The sequence below is a fragment of the Oncorhynchus clarkii genome, chromosome 2 (genome assembly GCF_045791955.1).
Source record: "Oncorhynchus clarkii lewisi isolate Uvic-CL-2024 chromosome 2, UVic_Ocla_1.0, whole genome shotgun sequence".
Lineage (NCBI taxonomy): Eukaryota > Metazoa > Chordata > Actinopteri > Salmoniformes > Salmonidae > Oncorhynchus > Oncorhynchus clarkii.
Window position 1 is genome coordinate 79,434,893 of NC_092148.1, and position 24,589 is coordinate 79,459,481.

At 41.1% G+C, this 24,589-nt stretch overlaps 2 protein-coding genes across 2 annotated transcripts in view; both read left to right on the forward strand.

Moving 5' to 3' along the window:
- Nucleotides 1–336: 336 nt before the first annotated feature.
- Nucleotides 337–8,787, forward strand: LOC139374476 (transcription factor E2F4-like). Its single transcript, XM_071115502.1, has 10 exons — nt 337–745; nt 1,549–1,658; nt 2,065–2,226; nt 2,658–2,701; nt 2,811–2,875; nt 3,533–3,821; nt 3,918–4,073; nt 4,270–4,317; nt 4,522–4,566; nt 7,717–8,787. The coding sequence occupies exons 1-10, from the start codon at nt 590–592 to the stop codon at nt 7,830–7,832; spliced, it is 1,191 nt and encodes a 396-aa protein (XP_070971603.1). The 5' UTR covers nt 337–589; the 3' UTR covers nt 7,833–8,787.
- Nucleotides 8,788–20,831: 12,044 nt separating this feature from the next.
- Nucleotides 20,832–24,589, forward strand: part of LOC139374618 (engulfment and cell motility protein 3-like) — a 50,734-nt gene continuing 46,976 nt past the window's right edge. Inside the window, exons 1-4 of the mRNA XM_071115652.1 lie at nt 20,832–21,009; nt 23,297–23,405; nt 24,356–24,396; nt 24,498–24,570. Of these exons, the coding sequence (XP_070971753.1) occupies nt 23,331–23,405; nt 24,356–24,396; nt 24,498–24,570 (189 nt within the window). The 5' untranslated portion in view covers nt 20,832–21,009; nt 23,297–23,330. The remainder of the gene's footprint in view (nt 21,010–23,296; nt 23,406–24,355; nt 24,397–24,497; nt 24,571–24,589) is intronic.

Below are 24,589 nucleotides of genomic sequence, written 5' to 3' on the forward strand. Positions count from 1 at the left end.
AAACTGTAAAATCTTAAAGATTTAGCCTAAGCATATCCTCGAAAAATGTATTATTATTTGACTGTAAAATGAAAGTAGTTAGGGCATGTAGAAAATAGAACTGTCCCTAAAAAGGGCCACATTTGCAGTCTAATCCATAATAAACAAACATTTAATGATCTTGTGATTTAGCATATGTGATGAGGTAATATCTAATATTGCGAAATGCTTTACTAGCAACAGTTGACTTTCTTGTCAAGTAAAACGATTACAATTTATAGTGTACGCTTTTCATAGTATCTCATGTTTTGCAGGTGGCCCCTTAGCTTCACAAACCAAACCATCCCAGCATACCTCGTGTGTCCAACGGCTTCGGACCGTACACTCGTTGAAATATTTTGCAGGCCTGTTTTTTAAAACAATTATCAGGTCAATAATCTGGACCGGACCATATTGGATTATCCTACAATTAGTACCATGCAAAGTATTTTATATAGATAAATCTCACTTTAGCACGGCGAATGAATAGGTGTTTCTAGCTAGCAAGTGAGTTTGGGGCCGGCTAGCTAACGTTACTGTTGTACGGATTCGAACAAGAATTCCTAATCAGATGGAGCTGGAGTCGGAAAGAACCGAATTTGGAGCTATGGGTGACTCGCTTCAACCTCAAACCCCAAGTCGACACGAGAAGAGTCTAGGATTGCTTACAACCAAATTTGTATCTTTGCTACAAGAGGCCAAGGATGGAGTTCTAGACCTGAAAGCAGTAAGCATGCCTTACTCTTTGTTGTTGGCACGCGGATGTAAATGTAGCTTGTGGCTTGCTACCGTTAGTAGTAAATCTAATTCAAGGTTTTCGCTAGCTAACATTAGCCATCAGCGTGATACATTGGGTCAAGTGTTTTTTTTCTTCTGTTTATGTGTTTGAATAGTTCAATTAACTCCCTAGTTTGTTACAATTTGCCCGTCCACTGAATGTAGGAAAAGTTGGCTAGCCAGTTGCCAAGTAACGTTACTTCAACTCCTCTGTTGAGGTCATACAGTCAGTCATTGGTTGAGGTACTAAGCAGCAAGCTAGCCAGCTAACTTTATATATTCTGCCCCCTGCAGCCGCAATGAAGACAAGCACGCAAGGCTGCACATTGTTGTTATGAACTGAATCTGGCAAAACAGTTAAAACCCGAACCCGGTTCAGAGTCACACACCCTTTTATGTAGCTAGAAAATAAATAAATCCGCAAGTCAAAATTATCATTGGTTAAATTATGCTGACAATATGTTAGGTTTTGTTTAGGCTGGGCGTGACTGACCACAATAGAATATATGTCATCCCATTGCAGTAATGAGGATTAACCCATCGTAGTTATCAGCACTAGCCATATGTTTATTGCTGTAAGTGCTCGTTGAAGACTCAGTTATGTGTAACTTTGAAGCCCATGAATAGCTAAGCTTCCTCAACGTTATAGAATCTACCAAGCTATTTGTTTTTAGCTGTGGATTTGTTCAACGGACCCCCAAACTGCTCTACATCAATGTATAAATAACATTGACCACTCTTTCTCTCCCACAGGCAGCAGACACCCTAGCTGTAAGACAGAAGCGGCGCATCTACGACATCACCAATGTGCTTGAGGGCATCGGACTGATCGAGAAGAAGTCTAAGAACAGTATTCAGTGGAAGTAAGTCAAGGGCATGGCGTTATGGGCTCCGTTAGTAAATATTGGGTGACACCCTCTCGCCATTCAGAAACTACAAGTGTGCTAGCTGTCTGTTATGTAAGTGAAGTCAGATAAGGAGAGGTGTCTTAACTGTGTTCCTACCAATGCCTTGCCGTTGACTGTTGTGTCTGTGTTATCCAGAGTCATATATTTAGAGAGTTGGGTCAATGGGGTTTCTGTCTGAACATTCCGAGAGCGCCACTTTTTCCTCCATAGCCGTTGCTAAGTGATAACACTTCCCGTGTTGTGCTCTCTATTTCTGAAATAGATTTAGAAAACTATAAAAATTTCCAGTGAAAGTAGATATGCAAATTGTTGATACCACAACACGGTACATTTCTTTGTGATACCTGTTTCCTGTCCCCAGGGGTGTTGGTCCTGGCTGTAACACACAGGAGATAGCCGATAAACTCATTGATCTGAAGGCAGAACTGGATGATCTGGACAAGCGGGAGCACGAGTTGGATCAACAGAGAGTCTGGGTCCAGCAGAGCATCATGAACGTCACAGACGACTCACAGAACAGCCCATATCCTCAACTACAATCCCTCTGTCTAGTAGTCACTAAGCTTAGCAGATCTAGCGTGTTAGTTACTAGATATTTGTATTTATTTATTTCACCTTTATTTAACTAGGCACGTCAGTTAAGAACAAATTCTTATTTACAATGACGGCCTACCCTGGCCAAACCCGGACGACGCTGGGCCAATTGTGCGCCGCCCTATGGTACTCCCAATTACGGCCAGATGTGATACCGCCCGAATTCGAACCAGGGACTGTAGTGACTTCTCTTTCACTGAGATGCAGTGCCGTAGACCGCTGCGCCACTCGGGAGCCAAAATGGGTTAAGGTCACCCCAAGATGCTTTAGATGGTTGTGATCAGATTTTTAACTCAATGCTTAGCTCTTAAATTCATGTTGCAGTAGTAAATAAACTCTTGACCCTTAACACAAGCACACTATGGCTTATGTAAAACACGAAGACCTCTGTAGTGCTTTCAAAGGTATGTTTCTCTCTTATATTTTTCTGTGTTCTTCAATTACCTTTTTGTTCTACCTATTTAAAAAAATAATAATAAAAATTCCCACTCACCCCATCTCTGGCCTCCACAGGTGACACTCTCCTAGCTATCCGCGCTCCCACAGGCACACAACTGGAGGTGCCCATACCTGAGTCGGTAAGTGTTTGTACTGTTAGACCCAACTACTCTCCCCTTTCTGTCTCACCATCCTCAGACCAGGGGTCTCCAACTTGGATTCTGGCGAGCTGTTGGTTGTGCATGGCCTGACGACACACCCTGAATTGAATTCCTATTCTCTATCGATTGCTACATACATTCAGTCTGAATCAGCAATCCTAGAGATCGTTTGTGTGACTTCAAAATGGGCTTTGTACAAAATAAATCAATCAGCGATTGGATCGTCTCAAACAAATTTAACCAATCAGAATATCAAAGTTGATAAGGTCATTATGTAGGCTGGCTCTTGCCCAACCCTTCGGTATCTGGGACCAATCAGAACGGTCAGAATGTGTTCGCATTCTAGAAATCATAGCGGGAGGAAGGCAAATCTAGACTCACTGTGAAGAAGAAACTTCAGTTTGTCTGGAGCCATGTGGATGGTAGCCAGCCAAGGTTGTGCAGGCTTCTGTTCCAGCCTAGCACTAATTCTACTTTTAAAAATAAACGAATCGCAGTCTGGACAACGATTTATACAATTATATGAATCAACTGTGTCAGTGCTGGGTTGAGACAAAGGCCTACACGTAGCAGCTCTACAGAATCTGAGTTGGACTTCCCTGTGCCACGACCGTCTGACTGAGTGATTGTTGGCAGGTACTGATTGGACAGAAGAAGTATCAGATCCGTCTCAAGAGCTCAGCAGGACCCATTGAGGTTCTCCTTGTGAACAAGGACCCATCCAGCCCGTCTCCAGTGGTACTGTCCGTCCCCCCACCCGAGGACATGCTCCAGAGCCTTCCAGTGCCTGCTGCTGCCAACACAAAACCGACACCTACTGCCCCCTCACAGCCCAGCCAGCCTCTGGCCCACTCCTCCAACCCGAGTCCTGCCACACTCTTACCTGCCTGCACAGCTACTTCTAATCAGGCAGTCACCACTGCAGGTACGATTTGGTCTTTATCTGAGCAGCGTAGTTATTACGTGATGAAGTGAAATTGCATAAAAAGATGTCACTTATATCATCATCCTTCTTTTACAGTGTCCAGCACACCGACTGTTTCCACACCCACTACAAACACAAATGCCCAATTGACTCCCCTGTTGGACACCCAGCCTCTCCAGTCCTCTGCCTCATTGGATGGCTGCTGTTCTTCTTCAGCAGTCTTTGAACCAATCAAGGCTGACCCCTCAGAATGTAAGTGTCATCTGCTGTTTCCCTAAGATCATGATGCTTCTCTATCCTGCTACAAATTCATACAAGGGGGATACCGGATAACTACTACATTTACATCAGAGTCTAGGTTTATTTAGTGTGTTTAGATACTCTTTGTATCAATCGTTTTTGGGAGTTGTTGAATGAGTGACTAATGTTTTCTGTCTTCTGTTTGTAGTGCTGTATTTCCCCAAAGAACTTTCAGACATGTTTGACCCGACTAAAGGTAAAGATTACCTCAAAATATTATGAAGTCTATTGAAGGAGTTGACATGTGTAACCACTGTATGAACATGCTATTACAGATTATATCAATGTATAGACAATCATTTGAAATTATAGATACCAGAATAGATGTATATCTTTATTCTAACCCCTCATCCTCATTTCCCATATCTCTCCCTCTCTTTCACACCATTTCTCTGAGTAGAGATCATGAGTGCAGACCTGTTGGAGGAGTTGATGTCTTCCGAGGGTAAGTTGACATTTATAAACTGGGTGGTTCGAGCCTTGAATGCTGATTGCCTGACAGCCGTGGTATATCAGACCATATACCACGGGTATGACAAAACATGTATTTTTACTGCTCTAATTACATTGATAACCTCTGGGGTTTGTGGTATATGGCTAATATACCACGGCTATGGGCTGTATCCTGGCACTCTGCGTTGCGACGTGCATAAGAACAGTCCTTAGCTGTGGTATATTGGCCATATACCACACCACCTCAGGCCTTCTTGCTTAAGTATACAGTTCTGCTGACGTGGATTTGTGGATCAGCAAAGATTTACTTAACCTATCACAACTAAAAGAGGATTGTCTTTTAATGAGGAATGCACAATATATCGGTGACCATATAGGAATCGGCCGATATTAGCTAAAAATGCCAACATTGGTATCGGCCCTATGTCTAGTTTAACGGCGATGTGCAAAGCCGATGTCAAAGCTGACGTGCATACCTATATAACGTAGGTAGGTACATGACGTAATGACGCCACATAAAATGTTGCGCTACATGTGTAACACAGCATTCCTAACCTAGCCTACAATGTCTGCTGTGTGGATCGAGCAGTCAACAAGTCGAGCAGTCATTTGAAAGAGTAAGAACAATTCAGCAAGACAACTCAAAGACAAAATCCATTAACGCCAAGGAAATGGAATTCATTGCCCTTGACAATTAACTATTCTCTGTCATGGGTGATGTTGGTTTTCGCCGACTGGTCGAGCACTACCAAGTGCGCTATTTTTCAGATGTTGCCCTACCGGAAGTTACACAGTAATAGCGTCCCTGCTATTAGCTTCACGACATACGATGGAACGCCGTTTGGGTCTTTGCGTGTCAAAAAATATACACGTCAAATAACACTTTGACACGTGAAATAAAGCTTTTAATTTGACATGTAAAATAACAGAGTTCTATTATAGAATGTTGTGTGTTTTGAATTTGCACGTGCAAGCCAAGTGCCACCACTACTATCAGTAGCACTGTCAAAGCAAAACACCGGCCACAAACGATGTGTTTACAATACCGCGTTGGTAATAAAGCATTATTTGTTCGACCGCAACTTCTGGGGTAGCTTAGTACCTTGCTAGCATCAATACAACCAGCCTACAACTGCAGTCATTTTCTTTATTCTTAGCAATGATTTAGGAATCCTTGTGAGTAAGTATTAGCTAGGTAGCCACTTATTGTTCGCCCATTGAAATTGAACTTAAGTAGCTAGCCAGCTAGTTAAACCTGTTGCCCAAAGCTAACGTTATAAGCAGCCAGCTAGCTTCATCTGGCTAGTGAGGCTCGACCAGACCGGGTTATGTGTTGTGAAGCAAACCACAATAAGGATTTGGCACAATAGTGGAATTTGCGGTTTGCCTTCAAAATAAAAGTACCTCTTTCAAAGTGATGTAAAAGGTTAATTGGTAGAATCTTGTCATATTTAGACTAGATAATGTTAATGGAATGGAATATGAAGCAATGAAATTGTGAAGCAATGAAATCTGTCTACTCGGTGACACCCACAGAACACAACTGTGAAGAGTTTATGCAAATATTAACATTGTAGCTCTTATTGCGGGACTGTGACTGTGTGAAAGCACCTTCCCAGTTAGCCTATTGTGTGCATTGACATTCATATTGCCCTGTACAGCTTTACCTAAGGATTGGGGATCAATGAAATGGTGTATCAGTCTACTCAATACTCAAGATATTTTTTATCAGACTCCAAAACATCCACGTAGTATTGTTTTTCCTCAGGAATAGTGTTCAATACACACAGGTTGACAATACATGTGGCTCAATTAAGTTGTTTCAGAGTCCTGTAATAAGAGCTACGATGCTAATGTTCTCTGGGTGTCACTGAGTAGACTGATACCCCATGTCATCGATCCACAATCCATAGGTATGGCTGTACAGTGAAATAAGTATGCACCCAATGCAATTCTAAAGTATAATACATCCAGTGTGATTTCAACAGATTTTTGTCACATTAACAAATTATTGTCTTTTGTTGATTTTCTATATAATTCCAACCTCATTTAGCATGATCTATTCAGTACTGGCAGAATTCTAGTATTTGTATTCATTTGCATCACTGTCAATTACAAACTCTTATTTTGAAGGCTAACCGCAGAGTCAACAATTGTGGCTAATCCTTATTGTGGCTAGCTTCACATAGATGGGTCCGACCACCATTAATCAAATAAGAACTGTCTTATAAAGTAGGGTTATTTTAGATGATGACGCCTAGCTATATAGTTAGCTAGCTAACTATAGCTACTGAAACAGATTGTCGTTTTGCTATACTTTTGGGGAAGAACATTGTTTGCATCCATGAGCGAGCTAGCTAGCTTTTTTTATGACCAGCACTGTAGGTGCGCGAGACAACTTTACCAGCATCATAGCATACGTATCGATGAATCGTTGTGATATATGAGATAGTGGTAGTGTAATCAATGTGTAATAACTACGTACAAAAATTATGAATGCATTAAATTATTATGTGACGTGCAGTCATATTCAGGTCCTGATTGTTCAACAAGCTTATTTAACACGTCAAATAGTGTTATTTGACGTGTATCTTTTTTGACACGCAAAGACCCAAACGGCGTTCCATAGAAATCCTGGTTAAGAACGAAACGACTGAACAAATGAACAACAAAACAGAGCAGCAAGTAAGTGAAATAAATAGGTTTTGATTGTTTTACTGGTAATGGGGACATACGTAAATGCCAACAAAATAACTTTTTGGTCAGTGTGGTCAGTGTGTGTGTGTAACCTTAACTAGGAAAGTCGGTTAAGAAAAAATTATTATTTACAATGACGGCCTATCCCGGACGACGCTGGGCCTGTTGTGCACCGCCGTATAGGATTCCCAATCACAGCCGGATGTGATACAGCCTGGATTCGAACCAGGGACTTTTGTGATGCCTCTTGCACTGAGATGCAGTGTCTTAGATCGCTGCGTTCATGTGTGTGTGTTAACTGTAACTGTACTAGAATGCTAGTACATTTTTCTTATATCGGTTACCTGTATCGGGTATTTGACAAGGAGAATATTGGGTATCAGCCAAAAATGGCATATCGGTGCATCACTACTTTTAATCTCTTGTGTCCCTCTCTTTTTCCTAGTGTTCTCTCCACTCCTCCGTCTATCTCCCCCTCCGGGTGACCACGACTACATATATAACCTGGACGAAACCGAAGGCCTGTGTGACCTCTTTGATGTTCCGATTCTTAACCTTTGACCTCTGAGCTGAGTTCCCAAAAATGTATTATGTAAGGAAATTTTAGAATAATTTTTACCATTTTCTATGGAAAAAAACAAATGTGTGATTCTATTTTTGGATCCTGGTGTATTATAAGATTTTTCTGTGTAAACAATTAAGTGTTTTGATGTCGTACCCAAATATTTCCACTAAACATTGGCAGCAAATGTTTGAGGGCGTAGTGGCTTTAGGTTAGATAAAAAGGGGTATAGTCCTCTCCAATCTGAACGGATGATCTCTCAGGTGAAATGCCTCGCATTCATGCTGACCTGTGATTAACTCTATTCCCTCATTTATCTATGTTTGAAATATATATGTAACAAACTGGCAACGGCAGTCATCATCACACTCTGATCCTCATCAACTCGGTGTCAACAGATTCAAAGACACCTAGGCAGCTGCATACACTCGGACAGTACGCACGAATGTGTACAGATACACAGCTGATCAAAGTTATGCGCTTTTGTTCTGTATATAGAGAATATTTATATTTTGTATTAAGAGCCTTTGTGGAGTTGTGTATAATGAACTACATGTGAAATACATTGAGACAGCAGTAGTGAACTAGGGTGCCAAACAAAGACAGAGAAAGTTGAAGTGTTTCAGATGTAGCTCGCATTGGATCAACTGCTACACGTTTATCATTCACTTTGGTCCCCTTGCGTTGTTTTGTCAGTAAGTTTAATTTCTTACTCATTTCATTCACTTTTCAACATGGTCTGTGGCTCTTGTTTTTTCTTGCAAATTATGTATATGAATATTATTTTATTCAGTCTGTTTCTAAAATTATTTTTTTTTTTTTTTACAGATACAGTAATTTGTTCCTATGAAGTAGGGGTTAGTGCTTTGAGAACTGGTCTATAGTCTGTATATTTTGCTCAGAACTGTGTTCAATACAAAAAACATGCTTTCACCATGACTATGGAAACACAAATGTTGACTTTGTTCTTTTTGTGAGAGAATATTTATTGAAATTTTCCTTCTGTTTTCATTCTTGTTTTCATTCGTTCCCAGAATACATTGTTTCCCATTTATTATAGAAGAGCATTTTTTATACACCACTATAACAACACTACCGTTCAAAAGTTTGGGGTCACTTAGAAATGTCCTTGTTTTTGAAAGAAAAGCACATTTTCTGTCCATTAAAATAACATCAAGTTGATCAGAAATACAGTTTAGACATTGTTAATGTTGTAAATGACTATTGTAGCTGGAAATGGCAGGATTTTATTTTTATGGATTATCTACATAGGCGCACAGAGGCCCATTATCAGCAACCATCAATCCTGTGTTCCAATGGCTAATTGATCATTAGAAAACCCTTTTGCAATTATGTTAGCGCAGCTGAAAACTGTTGTCCTGATTAAAGAAGCAATAAAACTGGTCTTCTTTAGACTAGTTGAGTATCTGGAGCATCAGCAAGAGGACAAGTACATTAGTGTCTAGTTTGAGAAACAGACGCCTCAGTCTGGCCAACAAAAACAGAAGATTAAGATGGGCAAAAGAACACAGACACTGGACAGAGGAACTCTGCCTAAAAGGCCAGCATCCCGGAGTCGCCTCTTCACTTTTGACGTTGAGACTGGTGTTTTGCAGGTACTATTTAAAGAAGCTGCCAAAGATAATCCTGAAAGAGCTGCAAAGCTCCACAGCGGAGATTGGAGTAGCTGTCCATAGAACCACTTTAAGCTGTACACTCCACAGAGCTGGCCTTTACCGAAGAGTGGCTAGAAGAAAATAAGCAAACTTGTTTGGCGTTCGCCAAAAGGCATGTGGGAGACTCCCCAAACATATGGAAGAAGGTACTCTGGTCAGAAGAGAATAAAATGTAGCTTTTTGTCCATCAAGGAAAACACTGGTGCAAACCCAACACCTTTCATCACCCCAAGAACACCATCCCCACAGTGAAGCATGGTGGTGGCAGCATCATGCTGTGGGGATGTTTTTCATTGGCGGGGACTGGGAAACTGGTCAGAACTGAAGGAATGATGGATGGCATTAAATACAGGGAAATTCTTCATGGAAACTGGGACGGAGGTTCACCTTCCAGCAGGACAATTACCTTAAGCATACTGCTAAAGCAACACTCAAGTGGTTTAAGGGGAAACATTTAAATGTCTTGGAATGGCCTAGTCAAAGCCCAGACCTCAATCCAATAATCTGTGGTATGATTTAAAGATTGCTGTACACCAGCGTAACCCATCCAACTTGAAGGAGCTGGAGCAGTTTTGCCTTGAAGAATGGGGGAAAAACCCAGTGGCTAGATGTGCCAAGCTTATAGAGACATACCCCAAGAGACTTGCAGCTGTAATTGCTGCAAAAGGTGGCTCTACAAAGTACTGACTTTGGGGGGGTGAATAGTTATGCACGCCCAAGTTAATTTTTTTTGTCTTATTTCTTGTGTGTTTCACAATAAATAAAAAAAATGTGCATCTTCAAAGTTGTAGGCATGTTATGTAAATCAAATGATACAAACCCCCCCCAAAAAATCGATTTTAATTCCAGGTTGTAAGGCAACAAAATAGGAAAAATGCCAAGGGGGTGAATACTTTCACTAGCCACTGTGTGTGTGTGTGTGTGTGTGTGTGTGTGTGTATATATATATATATGTGTGTGTGTGTTGAAAGCGTTCCACAGTGATGATGGTCCATGTTGACTCCAAAGCTTCCCACAGTTTTGTCAAGTTGGCTGGATGTCCTGTGGGTGGTGGATCATTCTTGATACACGTGGGAAACTGTTGAGCGTGAAAATACCAAGCAGCGTTGCAGTACTTGATCCAAACCGCTGTGCCTGGCACCTACTACCATACCCCTACACCAGTGTTTTATTGCCCCCCCACAGGTTTTCTGAGTAAAAAAAAAGTTGCATTTCCATTGTTTTCTATTAAAAAATGTAAAAAAAACACCAGGAAATCAGCTCCAATTTATTTTTATTTGGGAAATCTGTTCCTATGTATTTCCAAACATAATAGAGTGACACATGATCATATACATTATCATATGTAAGCAAGGTTTGAAATAATCTTTTAATAAAATATGTCTGGGCTTCTTGCTGTCAATTTGCAGGCTACAAATTATTTGTTATTATGTTCCGGCCCCGTCCATCCGCTCAAGAAAAGAAATCAGCCCGTGGCTGAATCTAGTTGATGATCCCTGACCTACACTGATCGAAGTTGATTTAAGAAGTTACAATAAGGGATCATAGCATTCACCTGGTCAGTCTTTGTCATGGAAAGAGCAGGTGTTCTTAATGTTTCTATACTCAGTGTATATCTGTCATATATTACTAATTTGTGGTTATGGTGTATGAAATATATTGACAAAACTAGCATCTGTATCAAACTTCTCTCACATCATTGCACTTTACACCACTCCAACCCGTTAAGATTGCACCATCGGTCTGGGTTGGGTGGTGTTGCCAGTTCACTGAAGCCTTCATTGCCCAGGGAATTGAAGCTGAGTCTGCTTACATGTAACATTGGATGTGTTAAGAGGCTCAGAGGATCTACAGTATCATTCCATTCGTAATAATAGGATCATGATGACTAAACTGTTGAGTTACATCACACATGAAAGGAATATATATATTTTTAAATATGTATTTGTAAACTTTGCATAGTTTTTTCCGTTTTTGTCTTATCTTATTGTTGTTGGCAGAGAAGGCCAAATTGCAGGTAATGCAATGTTAAAACTTACTATGGCTAAAGAACCCCATATACAACTATGATGACTGCATGAATTGGATTGCAAAACATGTAGCATTGGCTGCTGCACAGCTCTGTAGGTAGGTTATCCAAAATCAAGATAATATAATCTGACACAATATTTATCAGACCAGATTCATATTTATGGATTAGTAGTAGCCTATATAATTGAAATGCCATATATATTTGAATGTGGACAACGATCACATCATTCCTCCCAAAAATGTTATACATTTTTAAATACTGAATGTGGAAAATAATATGCGCCATATTTTAGTGTATTCTAAACCCACCTATACTAATTTTGAGCGCTCTATAGGTGTTTCACTGAATTTCCCCTTGAAATGAAAATGCATTTACAGTAGACCTACTGTAATGTTGGAAAAGTTGGGACGGGTCTATGGTCTACAACAGGGCGGCAGGTGGCCTAGCGGTTAAGATCGTTGGAGCAGTAACTGAAAGTTCACTGGTTCGAAAATCAGCTGATTAGATTAAAAAACCTCTGTGCCCTTGAGCAAGGCACTTAACCCTAATTGCCCATGTAAATAGCTCTGGATAAGAGTGTCTGCAAAATACCTAAAATGTAACATGGATGGGCAACTCCAGTCCTTCGGGACATGATTGTCACACTTTTGCCCCAGCTAACACCTGAGTCCAATAACCAACTAATCATGATCTTCAGTTTAGACTGCAATTAGTTCAATAATCTGTAATTGCTAAGGATGGGGGGAAAGTGTGACACCATCCTAGGTCTACAACAATGATTTATATATACTCACACTAACTCTTTAGACCCCAATAGAATTATACTGTAGATTACTGAGAATTTTCACACATTTCAAACAAAGACATAGCTAAAAAAAAAAGACAATTACAAGTTAACTTAGTTGTAATGAGCACCACCTTTTCTTTAATATGACACTGCATTCATGTAAATAGGAATAACACTCATTTTGTGTAGACAATCACTATCAAAAAATACTATCTCTCAACACTACATAGAACCCTAGAGTATTTCAATTATCATATATTTGACTAAATTACTCACTCAAAATATATACAGTACCAGTCAAAAGTTTGGACACCTACTCATTCAAGGGTTTTTATTTATTTTTACTATCTTCTACATTGTAGAGTTATTATATACACTGCTCAAAAAAATAAAGGGAACACTAAAATAACACATCCTAGATCTGAATGAATGAAATATTCTTATTAAATACTTTTTTCTTTACATAGTTGAATGTGCTGACAACAAAATCAGACAAAAATGATCAATGGAAATCAAATTTATCAACCCATGGAGGTCTGGATTTGGAGTCACACTCAAAATTAAAGTGGAAAACCACACTACAGGCTGATCCAACTTTGATGTAATGTCCTTAAAACAAGTCAAAATGAGACTCAGTAGTGTGTGTGGCCTCCGCGTGCCTGTATGACCTCCCTACAACACCTGGGCATGCTCCTGATGAGGTGGCGGATGGTCTCCTGAGGGATCTCCTCCCAGACCTGTACTAAAGCATCCGCCAACTCCTGGACAGTCTGTGGTGCAATGTGGCGTTGGTGGATGGAGCGAGACATAATGTCCCAGATGTGCTCAATTGGATTCAGGTCTGGGGAACGGGCAGGCCAGTCCATAGCATCAATGCCTTCCTCTTGCAGGAACTACTGACACACTCCAGCCACATGAGGTCTAGCATTGTCTTGCATTAGGAGGAACCCAGGGCCAACCCCACCAGCATATGGTCTCACAAGGGGTCTGAGGATCTCATCTCGGTACCTAATGGCAGTCAGGGTACCTCTAGTGAGCACATGGAGGGCTGTGCGGCCCCCCAAAGAAATGCCACGCCACACCATAACTGACTCACCGCCAAACCGGTCACGCTGGAGGATGTTGCAGGCAGCAGAACGTTCTCCACGGCGTCTCCAGACTGTCACGTCTGTCACATGTGCTCAGTGTGAACCTGCTTTCATCTGTGAAGAGCTCAGGGTGCCAGTGGCGAATTTGCCAATCTTGATGTTCTCTGGCAAATGCCAAACGTCCTGCACGGTTTTGGGCTGTAAGCACAACCCCCACCTGTGGACGTTGGGCCCTCATACCACCCTCATGGAGTCTGTTTCTGACCGTTTGAGCAGACACATGCACATTTGTGGCCTGCTGGAGGTCATTTTGCAGGGCTCTGGCAGTGCTCCTCCTTGCACAAAGGCGGAGGTAGCGGTCCTGCTGCTGGGTTGTTGCCCTCCTACGGCCTCCTCCACGTCTCCTGATGTACTGGCCTGTCTCCTGGTAGCGCCTCCATGCTCTGGACACTACGCTGACAGACACAGCAAACCTTCTTGCCACAGCTCGCATTGATGTGCCATCCTGGATGAGCTGCACTACCTGAGCCACTTGTGTGGGTTGCAGACTCCGTCTCATGCTACCACTAGAGTGAAAGCACCGCCAGCATTCAAAAGTGACCAAAACATCAGCCAGGAAGCATAGGAACTGAGAAGTGGTCTGTGGTTACCACCTGCAGAACCACTCCTTTATTGGGGGTGTCTTGCTAATTGCCTATAATTTCCACCTGTTGTCTATTCCATTTGCACAACAGCATGTGAAATGTATTGTCAATCAGTGTTGCTTCCTAAGTGGACAGTTTGATTTCACAGAAGTGTGATTGACTTGGAGTTACATTGTGTTGTTTAAGTGTTCCCTTTATTTTTTTGAGCAGTGTATATTTGAGATTCTTCAAAGTAGCCACCTTCTGCCTAGATGACAGCTTTGTACACTCTTGACATTCTCTCAACCAGCTTCATGAGGTAGTCACCTGGAATGCATTGCAATTAACAGGTGTGCCATGTTAAAAGTTAATTTGTGGAATTTGTAGGGGTGGTATACAGAAGATAGCACTATTTGGTAAAAGACCAAGTCTTATTATTGGTGTCCTTTAGTAGTGGTTTCTTTGCAGTAAGTGTAAGTCAACCATGAAGGCCTAATTCACGCAGTCTCCTCTGAACAGTTGCGATGTGTCTGTTACTTGAACTCTGTGAAGCATTTATTTGGGCTGTAATTTCTGAGGCTGGTAACTCTAATGAGCTTATCCTCTGCAGCAGAGGTAACTCTGGGACTTCCTTTCCTGTGGCGGTCCTCATGAGAGCCAGTTTCATCATAGCACTTGATGGTGTTTGCGACTGCACTTGAAGAAACTTTCAAAATTCTTGAAATCATCCGTATTGACTGACCTTCATGTCTTAAAATGGACTGTTGTTTCTCTTTGCTTATTTGAGCTGTTCTTAATATGGACTTAGTATTTTACCAAATAGGGCTATCTTCTATTCCACCCTAACTTGTCACAACACAACTGATTGGCTCAATGCATTAAGAGGGAAAGAAATTCCACAAATTAACTTTTAACAAGGCACACCTGTTAATTTAAATGAATTCCAGGTGACTACTTCATGAAGCTGGTTGAGAGAATGCCAAGAGTGTGCAAAGCTGTCATCAAGCCAAAGGGTGGCTACTTTGAAGAATCTCAAATATAAAATATATTTTGATTTTTTTTACCACTTTTTTGGTTACTATATGATTCCAAATGTGTTATTTCATAGTTTTGATGTCTTCCCTATTATTCTACAATGTAGAAAATAGTAAAAATAAAGAAAAACCCTTGAATGAGTAGGTGTCCAAACATTTTACATACACTACCGTTCAAACGTTTCAGTATTTTTTTAAATGTATTGGCCAGTCTGAGATATGGCTTTTTCTTTGCAACTCTGCCTAGAAGGCCAGTATCTAACAGAAGGGGGAATTAACAAAGATTCACTGACAACAACCAAAACAAAACAGATGGGTTCTGAAAGTTAACTAGCAACAACAACTGGGACCTAAAAGACATGCACCATGAGCGTCCCCTAAATTTGCCCACTGAGATACAAACAAAAGAAAAACCCATACTAAACTTAAAGACAGAATGCAAACCAAAAAGTTGAACAAAACAAAAACAGGGAAAATCAGACAAAGGAATGTTTTTCTAGAAATCTAAGGGTCAACTAAAGGTTGACCCTTCGCATCTCTCAAGACAACTGGAGCACTGGGCCAGCCACTCATTTTTTTTATATATATTTTTTTATATTATTATTATTATTATTATTTTTTTTTTAAAATTTTACCCCTTTTTTCTCCCCAATTTTGTGGTATCCAATTGTTGTAGTAGCTACTATCTTGTCTCATTGCTACAACCCGTATGGGCTCGGGAGAGACGAAGGCTGAATGTCATGCGTCCTCCGATACACAACCCAACCAGCCGTACTGCTTCTTAACACAGCCCGCATCCAACCCGGAAGCCAGCCGCACCAATGTGTCGGGCACCAATGTGTCGGAGGCTACACCGTGCACCTGGCAACCTTGGCTAGCGCGCACTGCGCCCGGACCGCCACAGGAGTTGCTGGTGCGCGATGAGACAATGAGATCCCTACCGACCAATCCCTCCCTAACCCGGACGACGCTAGGCCAATTGTGCGTCACCCCACGGACCTCCCGGTCGCGGCCGGCCACTCTTAAATATCACTTGGGCCAGCACTGGTGAAACTCCTTCTGAATAACTATATAGACAAGCCAGCACAGGTGTAACACATATTGACTAATGAGGTGACACAAATCGGTGCTCCCTACATACTAATGTGCTACACGTACTACAAGTGCTAAAAGTCCAACCTCATGCACAGACAGAAAATGGTGTACGTGCTGTATTTCCACCATTTTCTGCCAGTGCGTCCAACATTATAGTTGCTCCTGAGCTGGTCAAGATGCTCAACCCCGACCATTTTCTTGTTGTAATTCATTACAAACTCTGCAAAAGATATACATTTGTTCTGCCTGAACTTAAGACAATGGTTTGAGGATGTCCTTCCCTGAGCTGTTTGTGGACAGAAAATACACGTCTCTTTTGTCCCTCCAGCGACATGCCGTTTTACATGATCTACTGACCATTTCACACTGACCTCTCTGGAGCTTGCATAATGGCCTTGGGGAAGTTCTTACGATTGGGCCTTACTGTGCCACAATAATATGTGTTGGTGTCAAGCAAGTCTCTCACCAGAGGAATGGATTTGAAAAAGTTGTCTGCGTAAAGATGGTGGTGTGACAATAGGTAGCCTCTCATGCTTCACCCCACCCTCCCGACCTGTGTGGACATTGAAAACAAGGCAGTAACCAGTCAATGAGTCACACAGACACCATATTTTAAACCCCCACTTCACTGGGTTCTTCAGCATGACCTGTTTCCATAAAGAGTCTACTGTCAAATTGGATCATTGCCTCATCCACAGAGAGGGCTTGCCAGGGATGAAATAGTTTGGGGAAGTTGTGTTGCAAAATGTGGATGAAAGGCCTAACTTTCTACAAGTTGTCTGTCTCATTTGTTGAATTTGGATCCAAAAAGTGCATGTACCTACATAGCTGCTCAATGCGTTTGCGTGCCATTTTACTAGCTATGTATGTGTACACTGAGGGCTGCATCAGTGGACCAGTACCGATGAGAGAGGTGGATTCCCATGAGAGTATTGATGCCTATGAAACTTTTCAATTACATATTCAGACTCAGGGGAGGATGGCCAAAAATCCACAGTTTTATTTTATAGTATTTATTTTTTTATTTCAATCTTCAATGCTGTTACACAAAGCGTGCCATGAGTATGAAAATTATATATTCTGAATTGGGGAGGGATGGACAAAAATCCACGGCTTGTTTTTGTTTTCTAGATTTTTTTGTTGCTTTCAGTCTTCTAAGGCTCTTTCTGTTTAAGGAGCAGGTTGTTGGGGTAGGAGGAGGGTGATTAATGACCTGACAAAGATTCAACTCAGATCAAGCTACCCAGGAAAAGGGCTGAAAATAGCCCATATTATGACATCTATAGCAATATGTGTTTTTGGTCATGAGGTTAGGTGAAACATGAACAAAGTAGAATAAATATGTGTGTATCACAGTTTAGTGTGAACCCTTTTTACTCCACTCAACACAATATTTAATATTATCCAGCACACAATCCCAACAAAGAAGACCAGGACAGGTAAGTATGCTCAAGGTAAGTTTTATTTTAAATTCATGGGTTAACATGGATCGGACCCCGATCCCACATCGGGCATGCAAAGGTGACACACCGCACACTGATATGGCACTGCAACAATGTGGTGAAAGGCACTACAAATCTCACTCTACTGCACACTGTGAATTATTCTGATATGACACTGCAACAAGATAGTTATTCTAAGGGAAGGCACTGCAAACAATATGGTGAAAGGCACTACAATCTCGCTCTATTGCTGCACACAATATGGGGCCCACCCTTGGCCCTGCTCTACTCTGCCAACCCTCTAACGGACTCTACTGCTATGGGACAAAATATAGAGGGGGAAAGACAGACAAGACAACATATAGAAAGGGTGGGGATCGGCTCATTTTTGAATCCGAGTGTAAATAGAGACGAATATACTGATAAAAGTCACCTTGTCCAAGAGAGATTTAAATGTTTATCAAAACGCCACGCCAGGGTAAGCCTACATGAAATACAGGCCTTATTTGAAGTTTATAAAATGATGGAAAAAACGATTGGAACCATTTCCCTGTTTGACCACTAGGTTTTAAGGGTATTATGACCTCTCCACTGTGGGGCTCTATTGGCCAGTACAGAGAATAAAGTAAACCCACAAGTCCAAATCTTTATCTCCATCCATGGCTAATTTTTGTCAATTACTCTTTGCTCATGATGTGATGTAATTGGTGTAAAGCCAATCCAAACTGGCTTTCCTTGACCCTTTTTTTTGGTGCGCCAGCTGAGCTCAATGTAGATTGGCTTGTATTTTATACTTTTTTTTAATCAAGGGAGACCAAATGCTCGCTGGCTTCCCTTGCATTCAATGGCACACTGTTGATTCGAGAGAGGTTGTTAATCAAAAACCAGACTAAAATAATACAGCTAACTAGGGTTAAGTTAAGTAGTACTTGATGTAGGCTAACAACCCCTCACCCACAAACACACATAGGCAAGAATACCTAGCCCCAGCTTCACTATCTAAGTTATCTAGCTAGTTAACTAGCAAGCTAGACTGTTGGTTTATAAAAGCCAAAGAAAGCGAAACTAGTTTTTATGAATTTCACATGCATTTAAATGGATAGACGAAGACCACTAATGTAGCCATCTAGCCAGGCTAATGATGCTAACTAGCTAACCAAAACTTGCCTAGCATAGTTCACAATTGTCCATTTAAACAACTTTAGCTAATTTATTAATTACAAAATGTAGCTAACATTAGATAGTTAATCCAGAGAGATTATTATGCTGCGTTCACATACTAGCGGGAACTAGGACATTTTCGGACCTGCTGATTCGTTGAATGCGTACGTGTATAACTACAACCAATTAGCAAGTGGGAAATTTTGGAGTTTCCTAGTTCCTACTAGAACGTGAACGCAGCATTACCTTTGCCTTGATTTGGCAGTCCGGTCCAGATCATCATGGCCTTGTTGAGTGACGTGAAGCTTGAGACAGGCATTTCTGTATACATTTGTGGTTCACATTAGCAGCTAATTAGCATTTCATTTGGGGGGGGGGGGGGGGGGGGGGTGAATACAGGCAAAAATATTGAGAGATTTATACCGTTATCAAAACGGCATGCCTACATGAATCACAGCCCATACTTTACGTGTTTCTAAAATCCACAATGGATCAAATTAATAGTGGAAAAAATATTGGAACCATTTCCATGTTTGACCTCGAGGTGAAAGATTTTTAGAACTATCCCAAGATAGACCTGGGTTTTATGAGCATTATGACTCATACTCAGTGGTGTAAAGTACTTTTAAAAAAAATACTTGAAAGTGCTACTTAAATCGTTTTTTGGGGTGTCTGTACTTTACTATTTCTATTTTTGACAACTATGACTTCACTACATTCCTAAAGAAAATGATGTACTTTTTACTCCATACATTTCCCCTGACACCCAAAAGTGCTTGTTACATTTTGAATGCTTAGCAGGACATGAAAATGGTCTAATTCACACACTTATGAAGAGAACATCCCTGGTCATCCCTTCTGCCTCTGATCTGGCGGATTCACTAAACACATGATTCATACTGTGGTAGACTATGGAGGACTGCTCCTTCTGGGAGTGCCAATATGGCCGACCGGTGTCTCCATAGCACTGAGGTATAAGCCTCTCACTACATAGCTCAGCATTCCAGGGATAATATACAGCTCCACGGTGGATGTGTCATAATACCTGAGGCTCCCGAATGGCGCAGTGGTCTAAGGCACTGCATCTCAGTGCTGGAGGCGTCACTACAGACATCCTGGTTTGAATCCAGGCTCTATCACAACCGGCTGTGATCGGGAGTTCTATAGGGCGGCGCGCAATTGGTCCGGTGTTGGCCAGTGTAGGCCGTCATTGTAAATAAGAATTTGTTCTTATCTGACTTGTCTAGTTAAATAAAGGTTAAATACTTGTTTTTTTAATTATTTTTTTTTACATAAAACCAAGTGGTCAAACAGGGAAATGGTTCCAATCATTTTCCACCATTCATTTTAGAAACACTTAAAATAGCTTACCCTGGCGTGACGTTTTGATAACCATGTAAGTCTCTATCTGACAAGGTGACTTTTATCAATATATTCGACTCTATTTACTCTCAGATTCGAAAATGCTAATTTTCATCAAAGTAGACATCATGCAAAACTATAAATCCCTGCAAGCTCCTGCATTTCATCTCTAGCTGACACCTTTGCTAACAGGAATTGAGTCAATTTAAAACTTGCACAAGACAGTTCACGGAATTGTCAATTTAAAGAAATGTTGCACATTTATTCATAACTACATTTAGATGACATAGTAAATCCAGAGATGTTTTTACTTTTGCCTCGATTCGGCAGTCTCGTCCAGATCATCATGGCATTTGTATTTCTTTATGATAGCCACATTAGCAGCTAATTAGAATTTACATTTTTGAGGGTAAATACAGGCGAATATATTGATAAAAGTTACCTTGTCCAAGAGGGATTTACATGGTTATCAAAACGTCACACCACAGTAAGCCTACACAGCCCTTATTTTAAGTGTTTCTAAAATCTTCTACGGGAAAAATGAATGGTGTAAAAACGATTGGAACAATTTCCCTGTTTGACCACTAGGTTTTATGGGTGTTATGATTCATACTGTGGTACTCCACACCTTCTTTTCACTGTCTATGGTCGACACACAGTGCTTCCTACAGGGGGCGGGTGACTAAACTCAACCCGGAACTTTGCATGGTCAATAATTTTTGGAAACCTCTCCACCTAGGCACATAGGTTCTCCAAAATAGTTTAAAATATAATTCACTCTCGGATTATTGTCGTCCTCTCTAGGGAGAGATTTCAAATGCTTCCAGTCCCGATCTCGGCGCTTTCGCGAGGACAGTAACTTTTCTTTTCAAACAGGTAGGAGCCAAATAAAAGTGCAACTCAACCAGATATTTTCTTTGATTGTTCGCTAAACTTTGCGAACGAGAATGAACAAATCTGTTTCGTGAACCTGATACAAATGGTACAAATTCAGCATTACCTGTCTCTTTTTAACGTTACCTGTTTCGTCCTTTTTTTGTGTCTATGGCGAACTAGTAGGATACACGGGCTGAGGAGCGTTGACATCATCAATAAATAGTCAGTCATCCTAACTTTTATATATGAGTGAAACAACAACTCGAATCAACCTACATAATGAATAGTTTAATTCATTGGTTGGTATTTTTTAAGTCGTTCTCAGTGTATGCTAGCATGTACTGTGAAATGGCTTACTGCAAAGAAAATAGTTTCCATTCCATTTTTGTAAAGTGTCAGGTAACAAGCAATCCTCAATGTTTCGACATACATTTGCAACTAATCACGACAGAAAATGGCTGGCTCTCGAGCCATGGATCAATTTCACTAGTGTGTCGACAACTGCCATTGACAAAGTTCTACTCAGCACCCAGAATGTAAAGCCTCAGGCACTAATAACCCCTCTCAAGTGGTGGTGCCGATGACAACAGACTTCAAAGTGTGTGTGTTTGTATGTGTGTGTGTGTGTGTGTGTTTGTGGTGGCAGTTGTAGGTGGTCTGTCAGGATTGGAATTCCAGGGAGCTGAAGACCAGCTCCTCCCCACCCCCTAAGATGGTTATTACAACGTCAAGGGGCATGGCACAGTGTTAGTTCTGCAGGCTAACAGAAGGGATACTGGAGGATACACATTTATGCATAGCCCTATATGGTCATGAGCACTATTACTATATGGTTCACTGTAATCAAATCAAGCTTTATTTATACAGCACATTTCCAACATGGAATGCAACGCAATGTGCTTCACAGGAAAAAACAAAAAATTATGAAAATAAAAAGTGAAATATTTACTACACAACAAACATAAGAGGAGTGAACAGTAGTTATACCATTCATATACAAGATTTACAAATGCAGAGACACTGATTCACACTTTACCTCTACAGTCATGCAACACATTCTCTTTTTCTCTCTTTTCTTTTTCTCTCTCTCGCACCTCTTCCTCTTGCAGTAGTAGCAGCAGAGAGGGTGCAGCCCAATGCATGCTGGGACAGGCAGGGGAGAGAGCCTAGGAAACCCAAACACTGCTCTCCCTGCCAGCCTGTCATGTAGCCTACATTTTGCATTTTAGTAATTTAGCAGACACTCTTATCCGGTGCGACTTACAGTTAGTGTATTCATCTTAAGATAGCTAGGTGGTACAACCAAATATCTCAGTCATAATAAGTAACATTGTCCTCAATAAAGTAGCTATCAGCAAAGTCACTGCTAGTAAGAGGGAAAAAAGTAAAGTGCGAGTGTTAGTTCACAAAAGGCTTATTATTATAATTGCCTTGTATTAATAGTAGGCTAGTATAGTAATGTTTGGGTCGAAGGAACATTGTCTTTCACAAGGCTTCAAGAGTATTAGTATATGAAGTGAGTGAGAACATTTTCAGGTTAGAGTTTCCATCTGCTCTGCTTTAAATGTGTCTTAACAAAATACCAAGGCTGAAGAGCTTATGAAATTCCAGTAATTACAGTGTTATGTGATCAGCTATCAATGTAGGCTACAAGTTAACATCTATTGACCTACTTGGGATGACATAGGGCTACTGAAATGGAAGGGTTCTAGAAAACTATGTGCAGTTTGTCAGGTGAAAGAGGAAGTGTCCATGTTTTGACAGAAATGGCACTTAAACACCAATAATAAAACATAACATATTTTTTGTAGGTTAGTTCCATTGACCTATGAATGGGAGACACACAACACACATATATTTCCCTTTTCATCAAGTGAAGCATGTGCAGAATTGTTTAAAAAACTTTAGTGTTTCCATATGTGCTGGAGAGAGTATGAAAAGAGCTTGTCCTCTCCTCTGGGACTCCCATCTGTGAGCTGAGGAGGAAATGGATGTCTATGTGTGCCATGGAGGTTGTGTATGCATGTCTGTCTTTGTCTGGCTTTGTATTCAATTGTATGTAGTCCTATGCACAGAAAGGGCTATGTTTCTGTACACACTGAAGCAAATGTAGACATAGTACCTTAAAAGAGGAAGATATAAGTTCAGCAAATTCATTTGGAAAATGAAAGCTCCAATGACTCGAGGCAGGGCCAATCTGGTCAGGCAAGAAACGTACAGAAAAATACTAATTTACTGTCTGAATTATTTGATAGTAATATTAACCTCATTTGACCTTATCTCTCAGAGTCTTAGGAGGACACACATACACACACTTCAAGATGCCCCAACAGGATATTGTGAAGATTGCCATCCAGATGCCAGGGGCATACCCTCAGCTCATTCAACTGGACCAGGTAAGCATCAGAACACAGGAGTGGAGCCTGAGTCAGAGAGTTTGGAAAATCTACTGTACTATCAACGCCTAAGTGGAAAGTTACAATAGGAATCCATATTGCAGCCTGTGGGTTGTATTAGAGCTGTGGTATATGTAGCAATACTGAGCGGCGATGGGCGGGATAATAATGTTTTTTATGAAGGGCTGATGCACCTCGGCATTACAATGACGGCCCACCCCGGCCAAACACTAACCCAGACGATGCTGGGACAATTGTGTGCCGCACTATGGGACTCCCAATCACATCCGGTTGTGATATAGCCTGCAATCGAACCAGGGTCTGTAGTGACGCCTCTAGCACTGAGATGCAGTACCTTAGAACGCTGCGCCACTCGGGAGCTAATGTGCTGGGTGTTTAGGATGTCAAACTGTTAATAGACCAAGGCCATAATTAAATAAAAGGTTTTAGTTAGATATGGGTGCCTGTGAAGTTTGAACAAGCTGCTTCTGTAGACATTTCATGGGAGAAAAAAACTAACGGCAAGTCCCTCAGAAGCACTCCTATTGGACTACCAGACCTCACCAAAAACCTCTGATTGGTTGACCCCCTACAGACCACAAATTACAGGGCAGTGATAGGTCTACCACAGTACACAAACACTTTTGATTGGTTGACCACCATGTATACCACAAATTACAGGGCAATTGAAGTGTAGACATTAAAGTAGTTTGTCTCAGTTTGTCTTATTTATTCACTCTACCGAATGTCCCTGTTGCCTCATAAGTCAACAGCATAGAGGAAGTAAAAGCTTTGAGTTTATCTTGGATCAGCAGGCTCAGGGTCATAGGACCAGTGTACTATAGTTAATCCACCATGGTTTCCAAAATGAAAGCATGATATCTAAATCAGTTCTTACCTTCTGCTGCTTATTGACCACAATAAGTGTGGTTGTGTTTTTCTCCTGACAGAAAAAGCCCCTTTCTGCTGTAATAAAGGAGGTTTGTGATGGGTAAGTGTCTGTGTGTGTGTGTTCATGTTATCCTTGTAGAGTTCAAGCAAATACTTTGTCCACTTGCAGTAGTTACAGTGCCTATGATGACTGGGTTTTAGGTGGAATCTTCCAGGCCCTGATAACTACGCCCTCCAGTATGCCGACGGTGTTCAGACCTACATCACTGAATCTGTGAGTTGATTCTCTTTAT

Excerpts from the sequence above, each read along its gene's own strand:
- LOC139374476 (XM_071115502.1), top strand. The coding sequence starts at position 590 with ATGGAGCTGGAGTCGGAAAGAACCGAATTTGGAGCTATGGGTGACTCG. Across the intron at positions 1,659-2,064 it reads AAGAACAGTATTCAGTGGAA|GGGTGTTGGTCCTGGCTGTA; the intron begins GTAAGTCAAGGG and ends TCCTGTCCCCAG. Across the intron at positions 3,822-3,917 it reads TCAGGCAGTCACCACTGCAG|TGTCCAGCACACCGACTGTT; the intron begins GTACGATTTGGT and ends CTTCTTTTACAG.